Here is a 15,726-nt window from a genome sequence, read left to right on the forward strand (position 1 = left end):
TTGGAGAGCAGAGTTTAATAATCATGGACTATTCAGCCTGTACTCCTGTCACAGCATGGCACCACTGTTCTATTTTTTGTGATTCTTCCCAGTTTCATCCTTGCAACCTTCTTCTTACCAATGCAGTCTCAGTCCTCCACTCCATATGCTTCCAATGTTTCTCGGAGAGCTTGTCTTGCTCTCCTCCTTTCTTACATGTGTATCCTAGTTTTTTTGTCTCAAACATCATCTTCCCGATACCCTGTGGCGCTCTTCTTGCCTGCTGAACTTCTCAAATCTCCTTGGTTTGGTACTGCAGCTTCCCTTATTCCAAGCTGCAGACACAGAAACATGAGAGGTGCCCATCTATTCCCTTCCTTCTATCTTCTTCCCTCCTCTCTAAGTCTGGCTTTTATTTGCTTGGTATTGCAATCAAACAGCACTATCCTCACTTTCTCAGGCTATGTACAAGACAGTAGGCACTGAGAACACAGGATGGTTTGTAGGTTGACCCCAGCTGGCAGGTAAGCCCCCACCCAGTTGCTCTCTCACTCCCCCACAGCAGGATGGGGGAGAGAATCGGAAAGACAAAACCAAGAAAATTAATGGGTCAAGATAAATACAGTTTACTAAGTGAAGGAAAATAAAAAAGGAAAAGGAAAAAAAAAACCAAACAAGTGATGCAAAAGGAATCGCTTATCACCAGCAGACTGATGCCCAGTCAGTCCCCAAGCAATGGCTACTTCAGAAAAACCTCCCCAAAGTTTTATTGCTAAGCATGATGTCACATGGACGGAATATCTCATTGTTTAATTCAGGTCAGGTGTCCCAGCTGTGTCGCCTCCCACCCTCTTGCCCACCCTGAGCCTACCTGCCGGGGTGGCAGAGTAAGTAACAGGTAAGGCCCTGACACTGTGCAAGCACTGCTCAGCATTAACTGAAGAAAATTAACTCCATCCCAGCCAAACCTGGTACAGATGGACAAACTGTTCACCTGCATCCTAATCCAGGACTTCTGAGACTGCTTATTAAAGAAAAAATATTTCAGAGTGCTTATTCGTAGCGTAGGACTTGCTCACATAAAATCTAGCTAGTTATAGATTTATATCTTCACAAATTTGGGAAGATTTTCCTGAGATGGGCAAAATGCCAAGCTGTGGCACAAACATCACCATGCCAGCATTTTCATTGCCAAAGCATGTGATAATATAACTTTTAAAATAAAAGGTTAATACAATGTTTATATTCACCAAATAAAATAGTTTTCAATGTTTCCATCTTTGGGGAAAAAAAAAGATATTTTGCCTAAGTTAGATTCAGCAGTTTCAAAGGTGATTAAAAAAGTCTTTTAATGAAAAGTGGAAAACAACCTTCATTATACAGACTGTTATAAAATTGATATTTTTTAAGTTCATACAAAGTTTTTGGGATTGGGGGGGGTGTTGTTTTTTTTTTTTTACTTATAAGCTTTCTAGATTAATCTGTAGCTTTTTGTTTTTTAAAAAACATCATAACATGATACCTTATTTTGTTTCTTTGCCAAAAAGTTTCAAAACTGTAAGGTATGGCTCTAAAAATAGAGATTACACTATACTGATTATGATGATATGAAACAATGCTTAATTTCATCTAAATGCTCTGAATATCTTCTGTTTGCAAAAAAGATCTTCATGTTTTCTGCTCATTTACTAATAAGATAAGGGGTTTTTTTTCATTAATTTTGGGGTGCTTGGAACTTTGGTTGCAGGAAAAAGCATGACATACAAATAAGCTACAATATGACATGTAAACAGAGAAACAGGTAACCATTGTGTCTTTTTGGTTTTAAACAGCAATTCCTTAAATCCTAATTTTATCCAAATTACTTTTAGACTGTACAATTTGATATGTTACTTATTCTGTGAGGTAGACCCATACAGAGGAAGTACTTAATGAATTAGGTTATGAAACTGAAGTTCAGTTTCGTTCTGAACAGAAGAAACAAAACAAAAGCAAAACCACTGATCTTTCTAAATTCACCACAATGGAAAACCCTAGTAAAGCCTTCTGTGCTGTAAATCCTGAATGCCTTATTCAGGATTTTTTTTTTTTCTTCTATGCTTTAAAACTGAATGCAAATTCATCCTGATCTAATGAAACCTTTTGATTTTCACAGAATAAGATTTTTAAAAAATCTTTCCTTATCGTGTTACCCTGAACAGATATATCGTTCAGTGCATAGGAGAAGCATAGCTTTGAGAATGTGGTCAGATTATGTAAGTGTTGAACGTGTTGGAAAGAGAAAGCAGTTTACTTTTTTGTGGGGGAGGGAGGGAAGAGACTATGATGTGATCATGTTATTAAACAGGATATCATAATTCTTGTACATGAGTGAACTGAATTAAAATATCTAACAAACCTTTCTTTTGGTATTTATTAAATTTTGACTTCTCAATTTTGCAACTTTGACTTTCTTTTAGAATAGTTGTTTCTATGCATGCAATATAGCATACATTAATTTGGCGTTAGTCACATAATTATACTGCTCTTAAAATGACCTGTGAATATATATATGTATAGGTTAAGACATACTCATTTAATGATTTTTGCCTTATGCTTATTTTCATTTAATTTTGTCTTACATTTTTACTGCAGTGTGTGAAGGTTCTCTTTGGAACAGATCTTATACACCAATTAGTTACTGAAAAGAAACTGCAGGCACTTCTTTTCATTACTGGATTGTTCTGCTCAACTGACACTATACAGCCTGAAGCAAAACCACTATATTTCTGAATTTGGGTCTGCTTGTGTGCTAGAATAATTGACTGAGTTTGCAGTTTCAGAGCATTGTTTTCACTGACATTCTTTTAACATTTTCAATTACTGTAGAATAGGAAATGAACTAAATTAAATTTTAGTTCAGGATTCTCTTAAATTAATTTCCAGGTTTAAACCATTTATATAAATTTACATTATGCTAATTCAGATTCACCTTCCATGCACTAACTTCCACTATTCCTTGAAAGATGTAGGGGAAGAGAATGTTTATAACACAGAACTTAAACTGAAAATTAAAACTAAGTCTTTAGCAATAACAGAATACTAAGAATGCCAAACCAGTGCATCATGTCTGAGAAACGTACTTCAAAATTTCTTTTCTTAAACTGAAAAGTATATCTTGAGACCAGTGAAAAGAATATGTAACTATGTAGCTATTTAGCTAACTATGCATGCTAGTATGTAGCTATTTAGCTAATTATGCATGCTAAATATAGAGGATGATAAATGCAAATAAAAATATTAAACCTACATCTAAAAAAAATAAATCTATCCATGCACAATCCTAAATCTGTTTTCTTTTAGAAACACTAGATAGAGTTTGATGCAAGTTCTATGCAGTTGAGCTCAGCTCAAGGGCCTCAATCTTGTCCACTCTTCTGGCAGAAATGATAGCCACCCAGAATTCTCCTTTCAGTGAAAGAAATGGTCATGGATTCAAAATTAGATGAAGTTAACATTAAGATCTCAGTCTACATAATATTCACTCTCAAAAAGACAAATCCTTAGTGAGAATTTTTCCAGCCGTCATTTCCATCTCAGCACAGAAGTGCAGGAAAATATCTAATTTCACATCATAGGGAAATGGAGGATACAAATAAAAGACAAGTGTTGAGGAACTAACATGGAACTTCCTTCTTAATCTATAGCTGCGAATCAGGAAAAGTTGAGTGAAAGGCCTTCAGAACGTTAAAATCTAGCTACAGAGTATGCCACAAATCTCTGAATGGTTTTCAGACTTTATAATGTCTGTAACTAGTTCTGCATGTTCCTGAAACACACAGGAGTCTGTTGTGAGGCAGAACATACTGCTGAGTGGCCCCAGTGCAGCCAGGCACATTCCTACAGATAATATCTGTCAGTATTTCTGGATAGACCCTTTCACTGACTCATTACAATGGACTCCAAGGCTTATTCTGCAGATAGATGAAGCTTTTGCTTCTATTATATTCTGCACAGGACTGAGGAACCATGAAATTTCAACAGAAATCTAGATAAGCTGCTCCTAAAAAAGTACATATCCAGATAAGGACCGAGAGCAACTTCATGCTATCTCAGACAGACATGAGGCAAGGAACTTGATAAAAGCCCTCAGGTCTGAGGAGAGTCCAAAGAGCAGTTCTACATAGTGGTAAAGTTCCTTACACATCACAACCCCAGGATACTTTCTGAGGACTTGGGTGGATGGTATCATGAATATAGACACCCATCTTCAGGCACCATGAGAAGAAATGAGTTTTGAGAGTTCTAGCCGATACTGTGAAAGGAAAGAGTATTTTCTTCTCAACTGTGTGGGAACTTTTACTGAGAAAACAAGGATGGACCAGTATTTGAACAGGAAGCACAGACACTGCCTTCTTTGTTGAAGCCTTTGTTTTGAGATATGAAGATAGTTTTAAGAGTTTTACCTTCTTTCTATGAATTTTGGACATGTACATAAAATGGCAATGTCTTTAAAAGATAATCGATGACACAGGTACTGGCAAACAGAAATTGTGAAAGTAATTTTTGCATTGACATCTATGTGCACCAAATAAGACACAAGTAAAATTACTGTACAAGTTATCTTCACAGGAGTTAAGAGTGATCACTGTGGAAGTACAGTATAGTGCTGAGTACTCTGTGATCTATACAACTCCATACAGACCACAGAGTAGTCAGCATTATGCAGCACTCAGAGAGTCACAAAACGTTTCTATATAACTTGCATGATAAAGTGTGGAGGGACTGTTTTTGTTTTTCCAATAGCTAAGAAAAGTGAGACTATGTTCAAGGAATGAGGATTAAAAAATAGCAAGGAAGCACTTGTGACACAAGTGAGAGTAAGTTCAGTTCTCCACATGATGAGTGAAAACAGCCACTGTTAAAATTCCTCTTGTGTCAGGACTGTGATAGGGGAGTGGTTAGACACTGCAGGGATACTGCCTGTTTGTTATTCAGAGGCTGTACTGCATTGCTCCTTATTTAAAGTTTCAGTCTGTTACTTTTACCAGACAGCTGTGTTTTGCTTTTACTGCCCATCACTGTGTGGCATCAATAACATTTCATTTTAATTTGAATGTCAATTTAACATTAAGTGCTACTGACATGACAGCACAAAGCACTGGCTTCTTTATACCAGAATGGCCAAATCTTCTAACCGAGCAGTGAACAGGAAAGGTAGGTGCAGCTGTGGGCATGCCTATGGCTACATCTTCTCTTCCCCACAAAAACTAGAGGTGTCTCAGGGAGAAAAGTTCTAATTGGACAGGGGGGAAAAAAAAAATCATAAAAATGAAATTATGAAAGAAGAACTGACATTTTCTCAATCAAAAAAAGTAACTGCCACATGAGTCAGTTGTGGCTACAACGTGTATAAACCTGTATTTTTACATGCAGACCTCTATTGATGTCCTCTACTCTTAGGGAATTAAAGCCATCTTAAAAGTCCTTTTTTGTTCCTTGGATTTTACAAACACTTCTCATGATGGTTAAAAAGAAAAATATATTGGGGAGGGGGGAGAAGAAAAACTTTGCTATTTTTGCAGGCTCTGTTTGAGGGGAGTAAGAAATATAATAAAGGAAAATTTGTACAATTTTGGCTTCATTCTTAAGACTAAAATAATCCACTAACTTCTCATATTAAAAGACTCTCTTACTCCTATGTCATTGGTATATAAAGACATTTAAGATGGAATAATCTATTAAAACCATCCTGAGATCATCCTCAGGTAAAAAATTTAGTCCCATCAAGCTTATGTTGTCATTTCCTCAGCACTGAGATATGAATGTTCAGAGTCATTCCCTCTGACACCAGTCTAGAGGTACTGTAAGTGAAAACAGACACTTTCCCATATTCATCCTAACACATTTTCAGCCTAGTTTTAAGGAATTGGCTTTTTATAAACTTGTTTTACATGAAGTAGACAAGTTTTCTACTTTATTCCTCTTTGTTTTTTCTCCTCTGGTAGACTCAGCTTCAGCTATTGCTCAAATTACAGTTTCACTGACTCTCATTCGTATATACTTACTCTGCCATTCTCAGGCTAAAATATTAACAAAATATTATTGTCTCCATTTTTCTGAAGCAGTTTCCTTAAATACAATCACTATTATTTTAGTCCTCAGTCAAAATATTTCTTAGTTGCTCAAAACAGTTAAGTTGAGAAAGACTACAGATTTTTTCATGATCCTTTCCAGTAAAAAAGTCTCTCTACCCATTGTGCTAAATCCATTTCCTTGAAACCATCTTGTAGTTATAGATCAAAGAATAAAATTACTATAATTTCAAGCTTCCATTCTGTATTGTTCTTACCCTGAAGCATTTTCCTGTATAGCTGATTTCATTAGAACTTGAATCCTTTTTTGATTTCCTTTTAATATCTGCTTATATTCTGATTTATACAAACAACTCAGATTCTGAGTTTAGAGAATTCTGTTTTATTATGTCAGTAATGAGATTCTGAAAACAGAAATAAAAGTTTCTTTATCCGCATTTCTGTTCTCACGGATCATTAGCTTTTTCTTCTGTAGTATTTGTAAATTTAACATCATCCATAGAATTCACAATGTTAAAAAAGATGGAAGGCTAGTTGCACAGAACTGAAATAGTAAACTTTTAAGTTAGTCTTTTTAATAACACATTGCAATAGTTCTAAAATTCAAGCTTCAAAGCTGCACTAATCTTAATTTCAATAGGATTAATGGGAAGAAAAGTACTACAAAGACCTACAGTTAAGGGTAGTTGATGTATCCCTTGTGGGCAGCAAGAACTCAGCAACCAGATAGGGAATAACCAGAATTGATTTACCACTAGATTTACACCATCACTTTTAGCTCTTTCTAACAGTCTTATGATATTCGTATTCATTATTCAATTTCATTCACTCCAGCATATATATTTCTCATTTCCTTTAGTGAGACCACATTTTAACACTCTCTTTTTTCTTTGTTTTAGTAATTTTAAAGTATCTGGCATCATATTTCAATCTGAAAAGTGAATAAATAAACTGCAGAGTAATCTTTCAGGGAAGTTAATTCCAGCTGTAAACTACAGCTTGATTAATATGAACAGATAATTAGCATTTTGGGTTTGATGTATTTACCAAATGCAAAAAGGATGCATTTGTTTAGTAACTGCATTGGAACGGCACCAAAAACTCCAACCCCATCAAACAATGTGTATAAATTTCTGGTGTATCTAGTCTTTAAAATATTGCTAGGATTGAACTCCTTCAGAAAAAGGATGGGAGTCAGCACTGCAGTCAATTTTCAAAGCATTCCAAGAGAATACATCTTCTGCTTGTATTAATTTATAAATAGTGAAAAGTCCCACACTGAAATGTTTGGAAAAAACATAGAATATGTTTTCTTGTTACAGTTGACGGAAATCTCCTGGTTAGATGGTCACTATCTCAAAATGTATTATATTGAATTTGGCTTCCTGAAAATACATGTGAAAAGTAAGGAATTAGACTGTATTTACAAATGGGGACTGTCTCATGTGAGAGCAGGCAGGAGGGAGGAAAACTCATTACAGATAAACATTTCAACATGAACTGCTGCAAATTGATCACATATGATATATTAAATGAAATATGTGGCAACAAAAAAAAGTAAAATGTTATGAAGACATAGGAAAGTGAGTTTTGCCTCTGTACAGAGTATTGTTAAGATTACTGTTAGAAGACTGTGTCAAATTCTGTCTATACACTTCAGAAAATGTGAAAATACTTGGAAGAATAGAAAACAAAGATTCAAAACTAATCAAACAGCCAGGAAAAAAACCCTTAAGACATGAATTATCATATGTTAACTTACATAGAAAAATCTGGTATGGGAGAGCAAATCTTATTAGAATTGTGAACTGAAGTGTAACAAAATTAAGCTATTGGATGCAGAAATTAAACAAAATTCCATCGTTAAATAAAATGCTGTTTCTAAACAGTAGGTGGAACTGATCACTGTAGCAGGATTTGAAAGGAACTGATTCAAGTCCCTTGAAATCAGAGCCCTTAAAATAAGATTATTTTTAAAACAAATGTTTTGTTCCTTTTATCAAAGGAAAAATTCTACAATCTCTATAGGCAAATCAGAGTAGATTTGCCTAGTGATTCTTTCTGGGTTCTGAAACAAAATGAAAGAATATAGACTATCTAGATCTAAATAAAATAAAATAAAATAACATAACATAACATAAAATAGTCCCTTTAATAAATTTCATCTAGCCAGAGAAAGCTTCCTGTCCTTCATGGTTCTGTAAGAAAAAAACACTGAAGATAGGATGATAAAATTTCAGATTTACCAGGCACAGCAGAAAGAGAGAGGGGAAAGTGAATGATTTCTGCTTATTCCACAGCTGGCTGCAATCCAAAGGGAAACCAGCAGATGTACTAGAAAGAGCTATGATTCCATGTCTGTGCCACAGTATGATGTGGTGCTCTGCTCTGCAGGATTCAACAGGAGCTCATGGAAGCTGATGTAAAAGGCAATAAACTTGGAGATTCCTTGAAACCTGGACAAAATATCTCTTTATGTGTGTTGGAAACAAACTATTTATCCCCAAAGCTATCACCACCAAAAGGTGATAGGACACTATCACTATGCAAACTGTAGGACAAGTGCACTGCTTGTCAGAACTTGTTCAATCAGCTCTCCTTCCAGCATACTCCACCCTGATCCTGACAAGCAGTCAGGACACGTTAAGAGTGTGCACCCAGCCATATCGTTTTCTTTTTATTCTCATTTGTACTCTTATTTTTTTAAATTTGACTGCAGGGATTGAATGTTCCATTTTTAAAATCTGGCTCTGTATAAGTTTTCTGTTACCGTATAACACAAATATGTTCAACCCACATATGTCACAATTCACTGGTTTTCAAACCCCACTGCTAAGTGTTCAAAATAATAATGCTTTCTAAATTTTAAAGGTTACGGTTTTGCTTTTAGTAATGTTCTTAATTACTAACACCTATCCAGCCATGTAGACAAGTAAAATTTAGTCTCCTAACCACAGCACATTCTAAGAAATTATCTTCACCATTCCATAAGAAATCACTGCAGGTGGGAAGTACACATTTCCCCACAAAATAGTCAATCAGACCATATTTGTGAGCTACTTACTTGTGTAAGTGAGCTGAAATCCTTGGTCAGTATCAGATCCGTTGGTATTAAACTCTATCCACAGATGGTTAGAGGTGCTATTAAGGATAACTCCCATCATGTCATTTTTGGTGAAGGCTCCCAGAGAGCGTGAAGAACTGTCTTTTCCATCATACACCTTGTAGAAACAAAATAATAGTATGAAACTGGACATCAAATCTAAATATTTGAAAAACATTAGTTTATCTTTATACAATACTTCCAAAGGTAGCTATGTATTGCCAATACTTTGTCAAAAAAGTTAATGTTTCCATTTTGTTAGGTACATACCACTTGGTTATGCAGTTCAGTGAATTATAAAATATTCTGTCACCCTTAAGGTGTTTTATAGTCTTTTTTCCATTTCAGTTTTGTGAGTTCATCTTGAATGACATTAATATTTATACATGACTCTATCTTCTGAGGTTTCATAAGCTCAGCTTATTTTTCACAATTATTCACAAAGGCTAACAGAAGTATAATTTCTGAAATCACCATTGAAGTAAGGCTGTAAGGGTTTACCTACTCTCTTCTCTCCTGTCTGGAGATATCAACAGCAGAACTGGGGCATTAAAGTCAATCTGTCACCTTTTATTTCAGACTCTGAGCCTGCAGTAATTTTTGTTTTACTATAGGTTTTTACAAAGAAAGATAGGTCTTTAAAAAAATACGTGAGTCTATTTCCAAACTATGTGTAGAGATGTTCTTATTTACCATGTTACTTTACTGAAAACTTTCGATAGAGGACAAAATCAACAATATTAACCTCTGTGATTTTTCAAATCCTAGAATGAATAAGAACATTCACCGATACAGGACAAGTACAAAGAGTTGGCTAGGGGGTGAAAAATTATTTTTGCGTATTGCAAAACCTTGAAAGCCATAACGCACCAGAATAGTCTTCTGTTGGGTTGGTTTGTTTTTTTTTTTTGTCTCAAGATGAATTTTAAAAAGCTAATTTCTTCTTTAAATTAAATAAATTACCTGTACTTTCTCATGGAAAAATAGGCAAATATGAAGTGTGTTTCATACTTCCAAAACATATACCATACATCATGTGGATGCTTATACAAAAGCAAGTAATGAATCTGAACAGCTGGTTTCTAATATGAAGTAAAAGATAATTTACCCTGACCTCATATGTCCTAGAGTGACAGTAGATAACTAGTGCAAAAGCTACAATTATAGTAAATATCTTAAGCTCTGGATCTTCATCTCTCCATTGTCAGACCTTGTGGTACACTGAGGATTTCTACTGATCCCAGCCAGAAGCAGGTAGTGACCCATTTAACAAATTGCTACATTTGAGTCACAGACACTTCTTCCTATTTGAATGTCCAGTTAGATCTATTAATGAAATTTAGAAATGCATCTTTTGAGAGGACAGACCACTGCAACTACATTTATGGATGATGAACAACAGTTAAAAGCAGAGCTATTTTCTCAGTGGAGAAAATACCAGCATACCATCAATATAGGTGAATGTCTTGAAAGTACCTCATTCATCTCAAGTGCTGACATTAACAAAATAAAATAATAAAAACGTGCATAAAGATTTTTTTAGATAAAAGCATAAATTTAGTTTAATAAACATACACAGTTATAAATAATTACCTTCCCTAAAAGAAGCTTTTCAAAAATAATATATTATGCTAGCCATTGATAAAAAATACATTCTGTCCTTATTACTAAGGCAAAGATTGTCTTATATGAGGGCACACTGATGAGCTATCGGAAGACACAATCAATTGTATTTAAGATTTGTGTGAGCAGTAACACATACTTAATGTCTTCCTCTTGGCAGAAATATTACTTTAAGCTGTGCTAAGAGTATCTGAAAAAAATGCTTCCAAGCTTCTGCCATTGTCCTGGGCCAGAACTACAGATCACTTTCACGGACTGATTACACTTTATTTATCAGAGCTGGAAATCTATTGTACAGAATAAATAAGCATTTGTTCACCAGAAGATTTATTTTTTAATAACATTCTGATTACACTTTAATGCAAAAAGCACAGATATATTTTACTTGGTCTGAGAGATATTATTTTGAATGGAATAATCTATTTTTCATTGTCATTAATAAAAAAATGCTATCTATGTTTAAAAAAAGTTATTTTTATTCATCTTAAAAAAAAACCCCAAAACAACAAAACAACTATTTACTGCAATTTTCCCTTAGACACCCTGTTCCAACAGTGTTCTACCTCACTGACTGTTACAGGTACTCCTCCTACCTGAGGATCAGCAAGTTAAATAATAGTATCTCTCAAGATGAATCCAGACACAAATGAAAACATTGCTTTATGAAATAAAAATGAGATAAGAGGGATCATGTGAAGGCAACTGTAAAAAAAGCTGTGACAATTTTTAACTGGTGACACTTGTCCAGCTGTTGTTAACATTACAGACATAAGTAGGTACATGTCTACTCTAGTAATTGAAACAGCGTTAGTGAACAAATGTAAGCACTGAATCTCCATTGTCTATACTGACAACTTGTTGGAACCATCTCTGGGAAAGAAAAAGCATTTTCCTAACAATTCTTGGTCATGGTTTGGTAATTAGTGTGGGCCAAGGACCGTTCCCAATAGGCAGCTTGTGTGCAACCACTGTGTTCTGTCATATGTGACTGTCTCCAGAGCCAGAGAACACATTTAATACACTAGTCTAGACTTATCACTATTAACTCATACATACTGCACGTTTAACTCATTTAGGAGAACCCATTTGAATATAATTCACATGCTACAATTACTATTTTCTCTGTCATGAAGAAAAAAGGAAGGTCTATTTGGCCAAATAGATGAAAGTCATGAAATTACATTCTGGTTTTCCTCTTATCTCTGACAAATTTATGGTGATTGCATTATAAAGATTTACCATAGGTAGCCACTTTCATGAAATTTCAAGTGGCATTTAAAGCAGGGAGATCAGGAAGCTGAAGTGTTAGTGAGTGAGAAAGGATAAGCTTTAAAATAAATACATAATCCAGGTACTCAGTTTTGCCATATGCCTCAAAATGGTGATTCTGTTTCTATTTCTTTACTTGAGTTCAGACTTCTTTCTTGCTAATTCAAGTTCAAACATTGGCACAGCTATAGAAAGCTTTGACCACGACTTATAGTCATTAACCTGCACATATTCTCCTTGAAAGCATTAGTTTTCACCCTTCCTCATGCACATTGGTCTTACTGATGTCAGAAATACCCTTGCAAATTATATGTTATTCCCTATGCACCACAGCCTCAATATCCAGCCTCAATATTCCCACTTGTGCCAACAGTAAACCTAGTTGAATATACACAGCTGAAGGTGGTTTATATTTTCAAAGCAAGTAAACAGTGCCAGAGTAGGAGTCCAGTCACCACAACTTGACTGTCTACACAGTATTTATTGTCAGTACATCCTTGGCACACATTTAGCGCAGACTTACTAACACCCTCACAAATCTTTCCTGAGAAAGCATTAGTCCAGGAGCTGCACAGGCCAGGGACTGTTTCTGAGAGACAGTTTGAGTGAGCCACCTTGTTTTGTAAGATTAGAGAGTTTAATGTTATGGATGTAGTCAAACTGCAGAAGCTGGCCTTGGGGGCAGCAGGGAATGATCACAGCACTGTTTGGAGCACCAAGACAAATGTAGCCAGAACATTCAGGGGCACCCCATTTCTCCTAAACATTTGTGAGGAACTAAAAGGGAAGTGCTTGCTCTACTGCTGGGTGTAAAATATGCATGCAAGAGAAGAGGACAGTGCTACGATTATTCATGAGGCGAAATGCTCTAGTAACGGTGCTAATGTGCCTGCACCTGCTGTGGGAATGTAAAAACACTCACCTGAAGGAGAAGGAAATGCTGGCTAGAGTTTCTTAAACTCCAGTTTCTCATTCTGACAGTAAAAAGAAATTACTTACAACTAAACTTCGCAATTTTCCCTAATTGCAGAGATCTTTATGGCATAAAATCATCCCAAAGGGAAATGCTTTTAAAATACTGCCTTTATGGTTTGAGAGATAATTCCTATATAGCTTCCTGACATTGTTATGCATCTTCCTGTATATATTCCCAAATCTTTTCATTACATCCTCATGGAATTAGTAGCAATCCTACCTCAAACAAATAGTGATATTATATACTTTGTAAGACATTTGTGGTGGGTTGACCTTGGCATTATCAGGATTGTTTCTCATGCTTTTTTTCCTCACTCCTCTTTCTCACACACTACTGCGCAGCATTTTTTGCCTTTTCTCAAATAGACTTTCTCCAAGGCAGCACCACCGTGGCTGCGGGGCTCAGCCGTGCCCTGCGGTGGGTCGGTTGGAGCCGGCTGGAACCGGCTGTGTCCGGCACGGGGCAGCCCCGGCCTCTCCTCACAGAGGCCGCCCTGCAGCCCTGCTGCCAGCGCCTGGGCGCCTGCACCCAATGCAACATTACATATGTACATATTTTCTTTAAAAACGGAGTAAAGTACTGAGGTGGGGAAATGCCCTATATTTCAGCACAAGGTTTATAAATATTCTTAAGCCTTAATGCATCCCTTGCAAGCTGCCTGCAAGGCAGTCTTGGGGCTTTCTTCTGTGCAGACATAAGGTAGAAGGCTGGTGTTTATAACATATTTTGCTCATATTTAGGGTACAGATAGAAAAGAAAGCAAACTTCAGAAGTCCACAGCCCTGCCAAAGCTGTGGGAAAGGTAAGCCTTCGGAGAGTGTCTTAATTTCCCAACTGCTCAGATTGTAGATCTGGTCAGAGCACATGAAAATTTATTTCTGTCTCACATGCTCACATCTCCTTCCCATGCAAAACAGGACAGGAGAGGGAAGAGGAAGAACAGAGTATATAGTATATATTTGCTTAAACTAGGCTACAACCAAAGCAAGCAACCACAGTTAAGGAACATTTCTGAATCATTGTAGGGAACTAAACTAAACTAAACTAAACTATTATGCTAGCTGAGAATGAACTCATCCTTCTTGCTGAAAAATTAGGTGCTATAGTCCATAAAATATTTCCTTTTTTCCTAACTGATATTAAAAAGGCTAATTTCTTTGAAAAAATGTAAAAATAAAATGGAAAAGGAATGCAATAGTGACCTCTGATAAATTATTGGAGAAGACAAATGTATGACCCTGTATGAAGGAGAAGACATCACTCCACATGTGTATGAACAAAATTGACAATTAGTCCTAAAGATGATGTAGCACTGAAACATGAGTTTGTAGAGGACTGAAGGAGGTTAAAAACAAAATAGAGGACACTCTTTTGCCTCTGTATATAGTACTGCCTTGTAGTATCCATTTCTTGAGTCTTCTGTACAGTTCTGGTCTGTGCATGTGCAGAAGGGCAGAGTGGAGCTGTGGAAACTGCAGACACAGGCAATGATTGAGGAACATCTACCTTCGAAGCAGAGACTAAGTGTGGACAGGAGAAGGCTGAGCAGGGATATGACTGAAGTTTACATAATCATGAAGGTATTGGAGAGCATGAATGCAAAACTATTCATCAAATCCTGTATTGTTAGAGCAAAGGAGTACTTAATGAAAATTTATGTTTCATTAATCAACTAATGATGTTGATTTCAAAGAGATGAAAGAAACTACTTTACACAGTATGTAGTGAATTTCCAGGATTTGTTGTCATAGAAGAGGTTTCTAGTAGTATCAATGAATTTAAAGGACTACCAAAATTCAAAGACAACATGTCAGTAGGAGATGGAAGAGACAGCAAAGTGTGGTCTAACTCCACCCAACAGCTGTGGATGTTGGGGGAGCATAAGGGCAAAGGAGCACAGACAGTGGCCGAGTTTGCATATTTTACCTAAATAAAACCACCTATCTATATTATCAGAGAAAGCATACAGAGCTGGATGGACCACTTGGTTCAACTCAGCAAAGTAACTCTTATGTTTCTAAGATAACTGGCATTGTTTCGGAAAACAAAAATTCTTCATGCTGGCTTCCTACGGTAGCTTGCTGGAATATTCTCTGCTTTCAGCTAGCAGACTTTAATCATCCCAAAGTGTCTTTTTAGTGGTAAGCAGGCAGTCAGTATCATCTCATGATGCATGGCAAGACTGGAAAGAACATTTTTTCTCGGTCTAGAAGAATATCTCCTATAGATTAACTAAAGAAATCAGAAGCTGCATGGACAAGTTTATAAAACCTGAATACTAGAGATACTTTAGCCACTAATGGAAACAAAGCTAGGACACAACCCCAAACATTAACATTCAGTTGTACACTCTGTTCAACCTCCGGCACATTTTCAGTCAAGATTTTGGACTGCTTCTTTTGGCAGTCTTGCAGACAATGCCTGGGTAAGTTTGAGGGCTAGATCAAGGGCTGATTCCAATGGAAATATGTACAAGGACATCCTGGCATGGGAGTGGATAGGAAATAGACTTTATTTTTATAAATGCAGGTTATGGAGAGGCTATGGGGGAAAAAAGTTTGATTGTATAAATGGAAGCTGTGCCATACCAGTTGCCTCAGAACCAGAGAACAGGCCTTACAGTACAGACATCACCACAATTTTGCCTTTGCTTCCCGTGGACCCTCAGGAGTATTGTGCTAACAGATCTATGAAAGAAGAAA

At 36.3% G+C, this 15,726-nt stretch overlaps 1 protein-coding gene across 1 annotated transcript in view; it reads right to left on the reverse strand.

Annotated features, from left to right (window-relative positions):
- CSMD1 (CUB and Sushi multiple domains 1) overlaps nucleotides 1–15,726 on the reverse strand; it is a 1,314,206-nt gene that overhangs the window by 266,849 nt on the left and 1,031,631 nt on the right. Inside the window, exon 23 of the mRNA XM_075498045.1 lies at nucleotides 9,118–9,274. Within this exon, the coding sequence (XP_075354160.1) occupies nucleotides 9,118–9,274 (157 nt within the window). The remainder of the gene's footprint in view (nucleotides 1–9,117; nucleotides 9,275–15,726) is intronic.

Source organism: Mycteria americana, chromosome 3 (assembly GCF_035582795.1).
Source record: "Mycteria americana isolate JAX WOST 10 ecotype Jacksonville Zoo and Gardens chromosome 3, USCA_MyAme_1.0, whole genome shotgun sequence".
Taxonomy (NCBI): domain Eukaryota; kingdom Metazoa; phylum Chordata; class Aves; order Ciconiiformes; family Ciconiidae; genus Mycteria; species Mycteria americana.